The following is a 16598-nucleotide window of genomic DNA, read 5'->3' on the forward strand; positions in this document are numbered from 1 at the left end:
GTAAGGTAAACTACAAATTAAACATTTGTTAATGATGTTTGTTACGAGGTGTTAGCCTTGCTTGCATTAAGTTAAAAAATGTTCTAAAAACCTTTTGAAATATCACTTTCTCTGTGATTTTGTAACAAGACTATAAATCAGACAAATATCGGTGAGGACAGCTGTAGGTTCTGTTTGCACTGGAGCTTCATCGTTTGTAACAGATCACAATAGTGCCGGAGATTATACCACTGAAGCAATGTTTGCTCACATATACTCTCTCTCTCTCACACACACACACATAGCTGCGAGGTTTTCTTTTAAAGCTACAGGTCTGAGTTTGCGTTACCACCTGCTAGCAGCGTCTGACAATACCTCTGTTACAACCACACAAACAAAGACTTAAAGAAAAGTGTGTTTCTCTGTCTCTCTCCGTGTTTTGTGTGTTTTTCCCCCAGAAAGGCAACCATTCATTACGATGACAAAGGGCTAAAGAAATGCATTATCATAATTAATCTTGTGCGAGACTGTGGGTGGCAGCTCCGACTCGGAGACTGACAGAGGTGCTCAATGCACAAAGTGTCTCTCTGCTACCAGGCAACTTTTCTTTTTCTTTTTCTTTTTTTTTTTCATTTTTTCTGGCTTTTTCACTGATGTCTGAGAAACATAATGTAATTATAGACTTGTAAAGTTGAAAAACGTCTTACGGGTTTTCCCAACTCTATGGAAGTGACTCTGTGAACTTTAAAATCAGACATCCAGTATGAAAAAAATGTTTTATGGCCGAAAAAAAAAAAAGTGCAAAAAGGTTTTTCGGTTCATTTGGTGCATATTTTCTCCCATTTTCAAACAGCCTTATCTGTGTAGTCAGCCGGATCATAGCCAAATGTTCTGCTCGGTTATCGTGAAAATGATTTGTTGATTTGGATAAGACTTTACCCAAAATGTGTTTGTGATTTGTTCCCTGTTTGTGTGTGTGTTTTACAGGGGATTTTTTTTTATTTTTTTTTGTTACATCTCAGTCTTTTTTAAGAGCTCAGTCTATGTGATGTTTGACGCTTTAAAGTGGTTTTTGCATAATGGATTTATAGTAATTTGCCCTCACACATAGATAAGTATACCCGGGGTGTAATGAGAGGGTGAAAAGAAATGATCATTCTACCACCTCAGTCGCCTTCAGACTGCACAGTGACTGTTAAGTTTGAATATGGTCTTTATCTTAATTCCAGACCTGTGTCAAAAATCATTTATCTACAACTTTTTCTCCAGATTTTTGGGAAGAGAATCAGAAGGGATGAAGCTTTTATCCTTTACGTAATAGCGTTAAAGCTTTGTGCTCTAAACATATCATCCCTCCTGTCTTGTCGATCAGTTCGCTGAGACACAAAGAAGCCTTTAAACGAGAACCCCGTGTGATGTAACGTTCTTCTTTAATAGTAAAAGTTCGATTTCTCCTTTTACATGAGGGAACTTGGACACGTGCTACAGACATCCCTTGCTTCCAGTTGTTCTGTTTCTGATCAGCTGCGTTACTCATTTGGCGTCTTAATTCATGTAATTGATCGCTTTCCCCTAATTTCCTGTCAAACATATTTCTTGTAGCTCTCGAACAAACTGTTCATCCTTCACTGAGTTAACGTTCTTAACAGTATCAGGCTGTTACTCTTACTCTCCCGGGAGGATCCTCTTCGCACAAAATTCTTCGTTTTGCCTCCAACGAGCTCAAGGTTTTTGTTCCTCGTGTAACCCTATAAATGTTCCCCAGATACACAGCACTGTTTATTGGAATTACATATCTCATAATGACTGTTGTTCCAGTAAAACTAGAACTTGTACGAGTTGCTTATTATTAGCGCGTATGTTAGAAGCACGCTGGCTCTTTATTAGTCATCATAAAGCACCTATTAATGTCTTATTCTGCATGACCACAGGCTGAGTTTCCGCTCTGTAGCATCATGAGTACTTCTTCTTGATGGGTGACGATGTTGCTGTACATGAATATAGGAGCCCAGATGCCAGGATAAAATGTTGTCAGCTAATGCTTCCTGCAAACCAAAGATACGGTCACATTTGTATGACATATCGGCAGGTAGGTTACGTCGCACTCGGAGATCAACACTTCTCAGCTGGCAGGACAGCGGCTAGCGGAACAAGCAACTGCTAAGGTGAATTGTTCAAAAACTCTCTTTTGAGTAAACTCTGTGTACACAAACAATGTTCTCAATGCTCGTGTTCATGTGTAGAGACTCTGGTGATACTACAGTCAAGGTTTCATGTTGTGTCGAGCCTCCTTAGTCTTTTGAAAATAGCGATTTTGATCCTATCGTGAAAGTGCCCGTAGCGCTCCCATTGAAAATGAGTTTGACCCGAAAACGAAAATATGGTAAATCTTAAAAGTGCCTCTTTCGTCCTAATTATGCTTTTACACGAAGGTTGGACTCGGGTACATTCACAAAAAAAGCCAGGTTGCTTTTTGCTTTAAGTCAAAATGGGATCTTTTCCGACCAGTTGTTTTTTGCACCTCGACCCAACCAGACCATGAGCACCAGTCGTCACAACATTCATATGAAAATGGAATGTAAGAGAAATATAAAGTTGCAACATATTTGTGTTTTTCAGAAACACACATCGCCAACATTATTCATCTAAACGTTTTCGGTGATTGGGTCGGAACTAAGATCTTAACATGCTCTGCTCAGGGTGGGCCTTATAGGGCGGTTGTAACACAAGAAAAGGCATAATCATAACACTTCACGCTACTCTAACATAACAAAACACAAACGTTCAAGTGTTTATTTATGTGTTTTAGTTCATTATAAATAACTTGACTTTTCTAACTCCGAATATGTTGCCCATTCTACAGTGAGGTCTTGCTAATAACCGTCAACGTGTCAGACTACTAGTATATATTAAGTTGGTCATGTGTCATGCTTCCTTACGAACAATCAGGAGGTGGTAATTAGAAGGTTATTGAGTTTAACTTGAGTAAACGTAAGTGAAAGTAAATGGCCTGGCAGTTTTAGAAAGCAGTCGTGCACGTTAAGGCATCAATAAGTTCTTTATAACGACTTCTAAAGAGCCGAAATTATTTATAGTGTTAACAAAATAAACGTTGCACATATGCTGTATCTTTGTACTCTATTCACTCATCCACTTTCACTTATCCTTTGTGAGAGCAGAGGAAGAAAATGCAGTCGTGAGCAGTCTCACAGCCTCTCTCCTCGATAAATAAACTTTGCGGGCCTGAACCCTGGGCGTCTCGGCTGTTGCGCGACGGCTGAGTGCCAGAGCGGTTCCGTAGCTCTGCCTATAGCGCAGACAGAACTCCCGGACGGACGGCCATCCATGCATGCACGGATGAACGGATGGATGGATGGAGTCACTGGGGAGACATGAAAAGGAGGAATGGAGATAGGACGGAGGGGGGGGGGAGGGAGGGAGGGAGGGAGGAGGAAGAGCTGGAGTGGAGCAAGCAAGTGGAGAAACAGAGGGGAAAGACGAAGGTGTTGAGATGAAAATGAGAAATTAAAGGACGAGTAGAGGAGATAAAGAGAGGACGGGATGGATGGATGGATGGATGGATGGATTGGATGGACGGATGGATGGAGGGAGGGAGGGGGGGGGACATGTGGGGCACAGGACATGGGAGAGAGGGAGACAGTGCCTGGGCGGTTTGTGTTTGGAGGCTGGGGCAGTGTGATGGCAGATATCTGCACAGCGCATGGTCATCTCGGATGGTTTATTTATCCAAGGCCTCCAGACCAGGCCTCGGACCTCCCTGAGTTTGTTAGGCTTGAAGGGGCCCCCTACCACACAACCCAATTCTTCACATTCCACATTAGCTCCCATTTCCAGCTGCCTGTTTCCCTCTACCACTCAGCCCGACCCAACCCAGTCCAGGCAGACCATACCCAGTTCCAGCAAAGCGGAAAAACAGGCCGGACAGTGGCACGGTAGAATCATGAGCCGGTCATAAGAGCGTGTAGTCATCTCTGCTTTGAAAAGATGGACGATAAGTGTACGTGTTGGCGTGTCATTTGACTTCTGCAGAGGTAAATGAGAAGTTAACGACGGGATGTGTGATCCAACATTTCAGGTCAAAAGAGTGGAGGCATCCTGTTTTGTCAAGATGTAACAAGAGATATGAGGACGCACTCTTCCTTTATCTCTTCCCAAAACTGCATCTTTAACTGAATCCTGTAACCAAATAGCCAGAATTATTCATTCAGCGAAGGAACACCGAAGGAGATGAAGATCTGAAATAAAAGGTTCAACAAGGATCATGATCAAAGAAAGTTCCACCAATTCTTGACATCGAGGGAGCCTTTTAATTCATCTTATAAACCTAATTTGTCCAAAAGGTTGGACTATTTTACAATAAGTGGTGACTTGACCTTGATTTCAGTGAAATAAATCATACTCTTGAAGCAAACGCAAACAGAACAATTTAGAGCTAACAATTTTGATATTGTATTGATCCTCTGTGGTGGAAGGACTATTCAGACGTCACACTTAAAGGAAAAGTCCGCCCAGAAAGATGGAACTTCAGTCATTATCGCCTCACCCTCGTGTCGAAGGAAAGTCGGGTGAAGATTCGTAGTCCACGGAACATTTCTGGAGCTTCACAGCAAAACAGCGTCGCAGCAGCATTCTCCTAAACAATTGAAGTAGATGGGGACTTGTTTTAAAATGATTAAAAAATAAGCTTGTCGGAGGACTGGAGATCCCAAAGTGATTCGAAAATATCCCAAACAGGAGATGATGATAACTTCGAAAACTGACTAATACCATGTAAAGTGAAAATGTACCAAACAAAGATGTCTAGAAGTTTCTTACATAAGTGCATAAAGTTACTAAGTGAGACAAAATATACACAAACATTTGGAATATTCTTGGATTTTGGTCTGCTGAGTCCAACAAAACAGGAGATTTGAAGGAGTCACATTGATCTCTGGGAACCTTTTCTGCCTTTTTTTGAGACATTTTATTGAACAGATGATGAGCTGGAGAAACAGTTGGGACATTATCTGCTATAGACCTACTTACTGAAACTATTTCAGGTACACTTCAGACACTAAGAGCAAAAAAATGAACTGTGCATTTTAGCCATCTTTCTTACTATCACTCTGATAGTTATTGTTACTCACACAATAGTTTTCTTTCTTTTTGTGACAGTAAACGAAGAAAAAATGACACAACGTATCGTCACATAGATACACCCCCTCTTCTCCTACGATAGCAACATACCCACACATCTTTTGTCTCCATGCCATGTAAACAGTGATAATGGCGCGCTGTGACATCCATTGAACCTGCTGTCACAAACAGATTGAGCTTATAGCACCGACACCTATATTCAAATTGCTTTACCCCGGCTTCAAATTGTTTTACAGTCGCCACAGAGGGCCTCAAATTAGCACCAGCAACCTGACAAATGTCCTGCGCTGCAGCACAGGTAGGTGTTTAGTAAAGTGATGAGGTGTTTGTTCTTCACCCCCATGCTGTCATGAGTGGGGCCAATGGGGGCACCAAGGCACCCCTAACTTCTTTCTTTCTTTCTTTCTGTCTTCCACTCGTTCTTACTAAGCTCATGAAATCATGCATGGCAAGACGTGGAAACTTTCCAGAATAAGCCTCCACGGCGAGAGAGATAAGGGTGCCACGCTGAACCGGTGTGCGGCTCTGAGGCGCGGATGAGAAAAAAGATGCATGAGCAGGAATAATTCTACGATCTTTTTCTGGGGGGGGGGGCTTTACAAGGATGAGAGGTCATATTTTCTGGGGTGTAAGAAGGCCCATCAACCTACTTATAGAAGGCCACAGGAGTTGAGGTTACAGCTGTTGGTGCTAAAGTCTCCCCACAGCTGCCTAACTGCACTCACAAGCACCGACTCCAGAGGTCTTTTTTAGGGGCGTTCTGTAACAAATGTGAGGCTCCGAGAAAAAAAAAAAAAAACGAACATGAGATGCCCTCAAGTGATATGAAAAGTGTTGAAAGAAAAGGAAGAGGAGGGGGAAAAAGTAAGAAGAAGAAGAAGAATCACATGTGTGCATTCTGTCTTTAAAAGAAAAAAAAACTAACAAAAAAAAACATTTTTTTCTGTCACTGATGATACAGAAAAAAAAAAGGAAAAAGAAAAAAAAAAAAAGCTGAAAATTGTGTGCGTGCTTGCCGCTGTGATATCAATAGATGGCATGTGCGATTGCTCCTTACAAACTGGAGGGGCCAGGCCTCTGGGAATAATGTTCAGAGAGCAAGTGAGGCGGGCAAAGGCAGCAAGCTGTGTGCGTGAGCGTGCGCGCACGGTGCGTGTGCGCGGCTGTGCAGAGTTTATTGAAAGAGTTCCTCTCTCCCTCCTCCTCCTCCCTCCCTCCCTCCCTCCTCCTCCTCCTCCTCCCCTCCCCTCCAGCCCAGGCAGCAGCAGCCTGGGTGGTCCCCCTCTCTCTCCACTTTGGTGAGCTGTTGCTTAGCAGCTAATAATAGGCGATGTTTGCAAAGTAATTTGCCTCTTCCTTGGCCAATGGGAGCCGGAGCACTTTTCCATCAAACCTCCCTTTTCAGGATTTGCCGAGAGGCGAACTTCTCCAAATGTTACCGCTACGGGATCGGAGTTAGACTTGACACGGACGGCTCAGACATAGGCTCCCACTACTACTACTACTACTACTACTACTACAACTACTACTACGACGTCGTTTCATGAACTATCGGGACGAATGAAGACTGAAGGATCTATAAGGATTTCGGCGCATAATGTTGGGATGGAGTTTCGAGACTTGTTTGGCTCCATGGAAGACTAGAAAACCTCCATCTGACTTGTCGCCGGCGCTGCTGGATGCGCTCCTCTTCTATGTTGGATTATCGTCGCTTTTTCTGAACTCGCACCGATTTCACTGCCGCTTCGCCCCGTTCCCCCTCTTCGGACTATGGCCTCGGATCGCGGGGTCCCAGGGGCCGGCGTCTATGGAGATTTACCCCCGAGTTATACGCGCTCCCAGCCGCCTGCGAACCCAGACCTACTCCGGAGACCCAGCTACTGCCACGCTGCTTTCGCACTTAAACAGATCTCAAAGGTGATACACTGCTACCGACGTTTAGTGCGGATTTCTACTGTGAAAAGGGGGCAGCTTCCATTCAAAGTGAATGAAACAGATTTTAAAAAAAGAAAGTCGTCTTGTTGGTTTAGCGGTGGTCTGATCGTGGGGTTGAGGGGCGCATGTGGGAATGTAAGACTGAAGCAGCGGCGGCTCCCCTGACCGGGGTCCGGGGACCTCCAGAGCTCCCTGATGGGAGCAGGAAGCGTAATCGGAAGCTTTTCGTGACAAGAGAAATAATGTAGTAAATGTCATGAGGTGAACAGTTAGGACAGAAGCGTTAACACTTCGTGTTTACATGACAGAAGTCTGGAGCTTTCACGCGATTTCATATTTTGGCAGCGTGTAAACTTCGCTGTTTGTTTGAATGGACACCACACCGCACTCTTCATTCATTTTCTTTTCCTTCTTGTGTGTGTGTGTGTGTGTGTTGTTGTTGTTAAAGCCAGCGAGCTAGGAGTGTGTGTGCGTGCGTGTGTGCGTGTGTGTGTGTGTGCGGAGGGTTTGTTCCCATATCCTCGGCTTGTGTTGTGTTGTGTTGTGTTGTGTTGTGCTGTGCGTGTTTTTTGGCTTTGTGCAGGCAGCGGAGAGAGAGAGCGCACTGGCCCGGGGTCTGTTTGGAAATGTGGTGGGTCCTGTAAAGGAATTCACTGATTGAGTTTGATCTGACAAAGCATCTTTGGACCGCCCGGATGCTTGGACGTGTTTCAGCACTGCTGAGAGAAACCACAACACCAGTGCAAATGTCTTGTGCAGCAGTGTGACGTCTGAGATTCTGACATTCGGGGATGAGATCTGCATATTGTAGACAGCCAGTGACTCATTCTGTTAGTGTATGTTAGTTTCTGTTATTAAAACGTGATGAGGAAGCCTCGCTCTTCCCCAGACAGTGGCAAAAACAGTTAACTTGTGTTCGATAGAGAGATATATGGTGATAACAGTGCACCGGAGACCAGATTCATCCATCATGATCTGCAGCTATAATCTGAATTTTCACTCCTACTGTGATGGATTAACAGTTTTGTTTTTACGCTCTTGTTTCTTAAACTACTCGAAAGCTCCCTCTTCCTCTTAAAGCTCAACATCAGTACAGATCATTGCCACAACTGTTTCCGACCAAATCATGTCGAATGTGGGGGAACTCAGACGTTTTAGCAGGAATCTTGACAGCACGCTCTGGGTAGGGTGTCAAATCTGCAGCCGCTGAGTTAGCACCTTTCTTTGAGTCCAGCAGATGCATGTGTCGTCCGGCGTCTCCGCAGACAGAGAACGCGGGACATGAGCCCTACCTGTGGTGATGTAGTAATAACACTTCTGTCCTTTTTTTTTTTCTCGCCCTCCCCTTCCTGCTTCAAAAAAATCCAGGGTAAGGCGGTAGGTCAGAAATGTCCTCTGTGGATCCGGGCGAGGTTCCAGGCCCTCCTGTTCTCTCTGGGCTGCCACATCCAGAGGCACTGTGGGAAAGTCCTCTTTATCGGACTCTTAGTGTTCGGGGCCCTGTCTGTGGGACTCCGGGTCGCAGCCATCGAAACGGACATCGAGAAGCTCTGGGTGGAAGGTGAGTCCAAGATATCTTGTCGAACTCTTCAGAGGCAGCGGCACTTGAGCCCAGACTCTGGGGCTGCTTCACTTCACACACAAACACAAACACCGCTTACCACACAGGTGAGCGTTCAATCTGTGAGTTCAGCCTGACGTTCAGGGCCGGATTCGCTGATTTTGCTACGAATAATCAGCTGACAGGCCTCCACATTTCCCCCCCCCACATCAGTTTCGAATGACTATAGTGGCTGGTGGGAAGATGCAGGGTGGCCGTGTTAGTGTCATCTCAGTGCCACAGGAGGGCACGAGGTGTTCACTGACCGACTGCTCGTCCGGCTCCAATCCTGACAGGGGGAAACAGTCTTGCTGGGGCTGATTTCTCTCTTGTGTTTGGATAAAAAGATACTCGCAGATAAAGTGTTTCCTGTGTATTTCCTGTTGCGATGCATTGTGCGAGCTTCGGTGTCGTCCGCTCAGGTCTGTGCACGTCTTAATGAGTTACAGTTTACCTGAGAAACCCAAACACATCTGGCACCGCTGCATCGCAGCACTATCTCCAGGCTCCTCTCGTCAGACAGGCGCTCGCTATCTTCGTGCTCGTTCCAAAGAAGCGTGACTGCGACCCCCCCTTTTTTTTGTTTTCCTCTCCTGTTTTTTTTTTTGGTTTGTTTGTTGTTCTTCTGTGCATTTTTACATTTTTAGGTTATCTGTACATTTTTCAGGGAGCAGAGGCAGCTTTATTTGGTTTTTCACACCGGCCAAATTCCTTTTAAACCCCCAGGCTTTCAGTGCCGGGGCTGATCCCCGCAGCAGATGGACTGTGTGAATGGTTAGCCATCTTTGAGGGCTCTGACCCCTCCCCCCCTCGGCTCCCTGTGTGGTCCCTAACTATTCTTGGATTCCATTCAACAAGAGGCAAGCAGGCAGGCAGGCAAGCAGGCACCACCTCCCTTAAACCCCCCACCTCCTCCCTCCCTCCCTCCCTCCCTCCTCGCCTCCTCACAAGAAGAGAAAATATAAGTGAATGCAGCTGAAGTTTACCCACCTGTTTTGCACGCTCTAAAAGCGCTACAGCAGTTGGTGAATATAAACAGACTCTATGGGGTTTTTTAAGCCCACCATGTCACCAGAGGACGGAGGGGTGGGGGGGGGGGGAGACATGCGGCTCCCACAGGAGGGCCCCGAATCGCACGCCGCCGGTGTCAGGAGAAGCATCGCTGGGGACGGCTGTGTGCTTCACTTGCACAGGAATTTAAATAAGCTCCTGTATCAAGCGCAATTATTTAAAAAAAACACACACACACACAAAAAAACACACGCACGCACACAGAATCTCTTTAAATTGGTCGCTGGAGGTCGCAGAAGGCTACAAAAGCGGGCAAGAGTTTCCACTACCTCCTCTTTTTTTTGTTCTTTCTTTCTTTCACTCTGGTTAGTGTAAAGCTTCAGGATTACCTCTTGAGCTAATTGGCAGATCCATCTCTTAAAGGAGATGTTTAGATGTTTGTGTGCCAGTTGTTTTGCTGCGGGACTGAGAGAGTCGAGGTTGGGTGTTGAGGGGGGTGGTGGTGGAGGGGCCGCTGAAAAGGAATGCTGTGCCTTTAAGAGGCCGTGGCCATGTTTCTAAAGTTTCTGCCTGCCTTGTTTCCACCAATAGCCCATTGACAAAGCTGCTAGGGCCTCAATGGAGAGTAAAGTGGTTTGGTAACAAGGAGAGGTTAGTTCTCCCTCTGTCTCTCTCTCTCTGTTGCACACACACACATGCACCATTGTACATAAGCCAGAAGAGGGAGGAATGATATGCTCTCTGAAAAGAAAAAAAAAAAAAATTACATCTGATTTCATATAAAGTTCCCTAAATGACTTGTTTTTAAAACTTTGCAATCAATCTCCCGCAACAGCTTGTCCGCACTGCAGCACAAACGGAGCGCTCGCACCCGCGTCCTAATTTGCTCAGAAATAAACTAGCTGTGAATCGACACCGTATGTGTTAACACCGCCAACAGGGTGTGAGCCGTGTGTGAGGGGGCATATGCTTCCCATCATATATTCACGCTGGAGGCAGCCCCCGCACGTCCCACACATCCACAAACACACACACACACACACACACACATCCACAGACACACACGCGCTTGTCATCTTTGCCACCTTTGGTGTGTGTGCGCGCAGCCCTCGCCGTGGCCGTCTGTCCGCCCCGCCTGGGTTTCCTGACTGCGTGCCCGTCTGTCTGCCTGCCCTGCGCTTTGTGTACGTCTGTTTATATTTCTACCTGTCTGTCTGCCTGCTCTGTGAAGTCAGGGCCACCAGGGCTTTTTTAATTGCTTCCTCCCTCCTACGGCACCAAAACACTGTGAAGCAGAGCGCAGCCACAGTGGAGTCTGTCTGGAGAGAGGAGACAGTGGAGGACAGAGTAGGGAGATCAGTGAAGTGGTTTCCCAAGTGGGGATGCTTTATTTTTCAAGATTTTTTTTCAAGATTCTTGTGCCTGTGTGAGGAGGACACGCAGCAAGACAGTAGAAGGGTTAATCTCAGTGCTCACACCTGTGCTGGTATCGGGGTGTTTAGTCTGACAAGGAGATTTAGGACTATTTTGTGGCTTACTGCTCGGTCACTGAGAGAACCTGAGACGCGCATCAACCAACAAAATACCTGAAGCTACCAGGTCTCGCTTTTGCAAGCTGTAATTTCCATGCCGTATCAAAAAATAGCTTGTTTTCCGGAAAATGTGTGCGCGTGAAGACGTCTCCAGCAGCGGGTATCGTCTAAAAGTGTCGGAGTCACACGATATATTTTTTTAACTTTTGCACTTGCCCACCTTTGAGAGTGTGAGAGCCGGTGTGAGCCCAGCAACGTGTGACCCAGTCTGTATTGTCCACAAACAGAAAAGAGAGAGATCGTAAAAAAAGGGGTGCAGGAAGAAGAGAGGGATGAGAGGAGACTTTGGAGGGGGGGGGGAAGGGTTGTGGCAGGAACAGGGCTGAAGGTTTATGGCTCGCTGACACTTTTTTTTTTTTTTTTTTCGCCCTGTGTTTTTGCCTGCCTCACTTGAACAAACATGATAAGTGTGAGACACTCTCGTATACGTCTTTCCCTCGCCATAAAGGACCGTGAGAGGGTCGGTGTGGTTTCTCGCTCGGAATGTGTTTGGAATAATTGTTCTGAGTCGTCTGCTTTCCACTTGAAAAGCTTGTTGTTTCGGGGTTGGGGAGAACGAGGGGAAGAAATGGCCTCCATGTTACGAGTGGTGGTGTTTACTCTTACATTAACTAAACTCATCCTTCTTGGCAGAGTTTGGGTGAGGCATGACAGACATGTACACAGACTCAAGCTGTCCAAATATGAGTGCAGTGAGACAGGGCCTATCCGGATAGCAGGCGCACCACATGTCCCATAAAGAGGCCGTGTAGAAAGAGGATAGGAAAGGGGGAGGCAGAGACCATACGCAGTTCACATATGTAGCATGAATGCATAGAGACTGGTTTAGCTTAGCCGGCTAGCGGTGGGCCCAGACACTGCCAGCTTTTTTGGCAGATACGAAGAGGACAGGAAGCAGACTGATTAAAAGACGTCTGCGTTTTTGCGCAAATGAGCGAACGCACACGTGGGCATTCGAGTGTTTGGAGCGAGTTTCTCTAAACAAACCTCAGAGCGGCACAGCAGGTAAATGCTATAATTCATCGGAGCGCACACAGCGCCCCAGTTCAGACAGAGAAAGGGAGCTCTATGAGGCATTATTGGAGGTGAATAGTGCGCGGTGGTGCCCCAGCTAGATAAATAAACTCCCAGCGCTCAGGGCCCAGGACCTCACTGGTAGAGAGAACAAACAAGACCAGAGTCAACCTGGGTCACTTCTAAATGTTTATTTCACCCCCCCTCTTCCCGCCATCCTTCAATCCAAGTCTCCCTCCCGCCCCCCCAAAACCCAAGCAACACACACACACACACACACTCTCTAACAGGACCGGGACCACCCCCCAACAAATAAACACAGATTGAGCAGCTATGGATACATGTGCATATGACAGACACATGGCTTTTGCTTCCATAGCACACACTGCGCCCTACCTGATTTAAGCAGGACTTTCAAAACAAAACTGTGCATCATCTGGACTAGATATCCAGCATCACAATCCACACTTAAAGCTGTTATTTTGGTGCCAAAAGCTCTTATAATAAAGGGCACTGGACTGTCAGTCTCTGCAACGCTGAATGCTTTATGGGGGAGAAAAGCCGCAATGCGAATGAAAACAGGATAATGAAAACTCAATCAATATAGCGTGGCACCCTTTCTTACCCGGCTGAAGAGCAACCTTTGTCTTTGGTCGGCGTGCAAATAAAGCGGCACCAGTCACCTCAGAGTTTGCACCATTTGCCTCCGTCTTTACACCGCGAAAGTATAAAAAAAAGTAAAAAGGAGAGAGGGGACGGAGAGGGACTGAACATTTTCTTGGTACTTGGGAGGGAAAAAAGAAATGGTTCTCGGGCTCAATAAATTCATTTCTTGTCTGAATGAGACCAGCAACGTGGAAAAATTTTGCCTTTCAGGCAGGGATGAATGTATGTTTCAACCACACATTAAGCAGTATTAGCGGTCAGTGGAGTGTCTAATGTGACTATTTTTCACAGTGGCCAACTCTGCCCATGATTAGCATAATTAGCAGAGGCAAGCCTATACATATGGAAATAGAAAGTGCCTAAATGCCAACCCTGGCGGAAATTTATGTGTGGTGGCTAACACCACTGGCACATCTGAATAGAATGTAAGTGAAACTGATTTTTCATGTTGTTTTCACTGTTTTATGCTGTTTTTGAAGGCGTGATCTCAGGGTGGTTGTTTTTTTTGTGTTGTTTTTTTTTTTTTTTCACGGTGACAGCAGCCGCTCCTTCAAACGCTTTAAAACGCTTCATTTTGTTTTCTTATGTTCGCACGTTAATTAGGGACTTTTTTCCTTGTAGAATAACACGACTGTCTCCGACGATTAATGAACAGATACAAGCGTACGTGTGAAGACAAAAAAAACACACACAGACACACACACACACGCACGCACACACTGTATTTCTATAGGTAAGATACCAAAGTGCCAGCTTCTCTTTTCTTGCCCCCAGCCTCACCCTCCCACCGCCAACTCCTGCATTGTTTTACAGGCTGGGAAAGTTTTTGGTCCATTTGCTTTTGTTGTGAAAAAAAAAAAAAAAAAAAACCCTCTTTATTTTATTCCGCTGTTTGTTGGGAAACATCTGAAAGAAATTGAAGGGTTGAATGACAAAAGGGTGTGCATTCAGTCTGGAGCTGCTGTACTGAAGGATTGTATGGAGGAATGGCCCATCTGCTGGGGGGCAGCCCGCTTTAGGCGGTGCCCTGGCTAGGGAATGCCATAGGGCAGGGCCGGGCCGGGCTCAGGACCCAAAGTTGGGCATAGTCGTGATTCTGGTGGGTCCACTTGTGACAAAAGGACCAAGAGGCTTTTTTTGTGTGTGTGTGTGTGTGTGATGCTGGGTGCCAGGCGGCTGAGAGAATGAGTTTCTCATTTGGCTCTTTAGCTGAAAATCTAAAGAAATAAAGGACCTTTATCGGTGCAAAAAGATGAGGGTGAGAGTGAATGATGAATAGAAGATGGCAGCCAAAGAGTAGCTTTCTGTCCTTTTTTTTTTGTATGCATACTGTTGCCACTCTACGCTGATTGGAACGCCTTTCCCCTTAATTCGATCTTTTTTTAAATGAGGTACTGCTTAGAAGATCAGCTGCTGGTTTCTCGGCATGTGGTCAAGCTGTGTGAACCAGGACACTTCCCGTGTGCGTAGCAGGTAAAAGCATACATGTCACTTTCAACCCTCTTCGTCTTGGCTCTTCCTCCATAGCAGCGTGGGGCCTTTCAGAGGCCCCCTAATCCAGCTAATCTACCACACTGAACTTTGAAGGTGGCCTGGTCTGACCTGGCATGGCCTGGAACTGGGACTAGGCCTGTAAGCCACGAAGATAGAATAGAATAGAAAAGAATAGAATAGAATAGCGTAGAAAAGAATGGAATACATTTGAAACACAGCACTTTAAATGTGGCCTCGCCTCCATCCTAGAAGCCAGATGTGAGAAGCCGCGCATATTTCACCGGGTTAGGGGATTCTGGGTGTTCGGCTTTTTGTGGATGGAAGGGTCAGGTGGGGAGGAAATGACTGAGGTTGGTGGAGACAGGGCCCAGTGTTTACACCAGCGTACGCACCCCCACACGCACGCAGAGCCACATGTACACACACATTCGTACAAACGTTGTGTTTGTACGCCCACTGCCATCAAACCATGTCAGTGCTTGTTATGACATCTTTCATTAGCTTTTCACCTCCCCCGATGTCGTAACTGTTGTGAAAGTGCTTTTAGTGATTAAGCTAGTAAATAAAATCACATGTTGCGCCCAACAAAGTCGAAACTGCAAGATGGTGGTTGGGTTTCGCAAAAAAAAAAAAAAAGATCCGGCTAAAAGAACTGTGGCTGCGATTCACAGGGAGTTTCTGATCTATCATTTTATTCCATAATTTCGTGTTATACGATCGTTCCTGTAATAAAAATCACCCAGCCGCCTTGGGTGATGAACCCCCCCTCCCCCCAAGAAACTTCCACGCTCAAAGGCACTTTTTTTTCTTCCCAGGGTGGGAAAATATCCGGGGAACTGTCTCTTTAAGGCTGTGCGGAGCGCAGGCCGAGTGCAGGGAGAGGGTAGGGGGGGGAATGAAAAAAGAGTGAGAAAGAAGAAGAAAAAGGAGAAAGAGGGAGGAAAAAGGAGAAGAGAGAGAAACCAGGAGAGAGGGGGGAAGACAGATAAGAACAGAAAGGTTCCTTCTGGAGCGAGCCGTGAAGTGAGCGCAGCAGAAGCAGAGCGGAGTAGCTGCGAGAAGCTCGGAGTTGGGTGGTTGGGGCCGGACCAGGGGTTGAGGAGAGAAGGCGAGAAAGAGGGAGAGAGAGAGAGGACTGGCTGCCTGGGTGGTCCAGATGGGAGGAACGAGACACAAATAGCTATAATTTACTTCAGGAGGCCTGTAATTACAGAGCCAGAGTCTCTCCGAGCCACCCAGTTCCTGTTGGGATCAAAACCCCACACTGCAGAGGTTAACATACGAAATGTCAAAAAAGGTTTAACAGATGTCAAAGAGGTCCCGCGAACGGAAAGGGTTCCATTTTGTAGTAGCCCCCTTTTTTTTTTTCTTTTTTTTTTTTAGATTGGAAATCAGCGCGCACCAAGGAAACGCAACGGTGACGGTTTTAACACCGAGGCGCGATCCGTGAAAAACGGTTTAATGGAAGACAAATAAACTCGAAGGAACCGGCAAGAACTTCAAGGACTGCTTAAAAAATTAGCTTCCAAGGAAATTCTCCTGCATGTCATTGTTGTGGTTCGCCCAGAATAAAAGCTTTATTAAAACTTCCCGACTTTAAACATTTTGTTGAACCAGATGTGCAACAAGTCTTCCCCCTTTTTTATTTTTTTTCCCTCCTCTCTTCGGGATGCACTGAGTCAGACGCCCATGATTGCAAATAAACGAGCTGACCTTATATCCCTCGAGCTGGACCGTGTCTCCGAGGCCCAAGGAGTTTTTTCGAACCTGATCTCACACTTTTCTTTCGCGGCGTAGGCTGAATAGTTTGTTTTTTCTTTTTCTCGCCATCAATTATGGGAGCCTGCTCGCGGGGGCTGGGGGAGGTGCAGAGAGCGTGGGGGGGAAAAAGAGAGAGAGAGAGAGAGTATTGAGAATATGAGAGGGTAGAGATGCAGGCGGGATTGAGCCCAGGGCAAGTGAGTAAAAGAGTGACGAGAGTTAGAATTAAGAAGGAGGTAGGAAGCCCCTGTTTTCCAAAAAAACCTCTCCCCCTCCTCTTCCCCTCCCTCGCTCTTTCTCTCTCCGGGGTTGTCATGTAGTGGGACAGCGAGAGGGGCAGACGGGCCCTCTGTGATCCAGCGCGGCATGTTTCATGTCCACTTGGCACA

General features: G+C 46.2%; 1 protein-coding gene across 1 annotated transcript in view; it reads left to right on the forward strand.

Moving 5' to 3' along the window:
- Positions 1-6442: 6442 nt before the first annotated feature.
- ptch2 (patched 2) overlaps positions 6443-16598 on the forward strand; it is a 28311-nt gene continuing 18155 nt past the window's right edge. Inside the window, exons 1-2 of the mRNA XM_030404070.1 lie at positions 6443-7053; positions 8440-8632. Coding sequence (XP_030259930.1) covers positions 6907-7053; positions 8440-8632 — 340 coding nt within the window. The 5' untranslated portion in view covers positions 6443-6906. The remainder of the gene's footprint in view (positions 7054-8439; positions 8633-16598) is intronic.

The sequence above is a fragment of the Sparus aurata genome, chromosome 21 (genome assembly GCF_900880675.1).
Source record: "Sparus aurata chromosome 21, fSpaAur1.1, whole genome shotgun sequence".
Taxonomy (NCBI): Eukaryota; Metazoa; Chordata; class Actinopteri; order Spariformes; family Sparidae; genus Sparus; species Sparus aurata.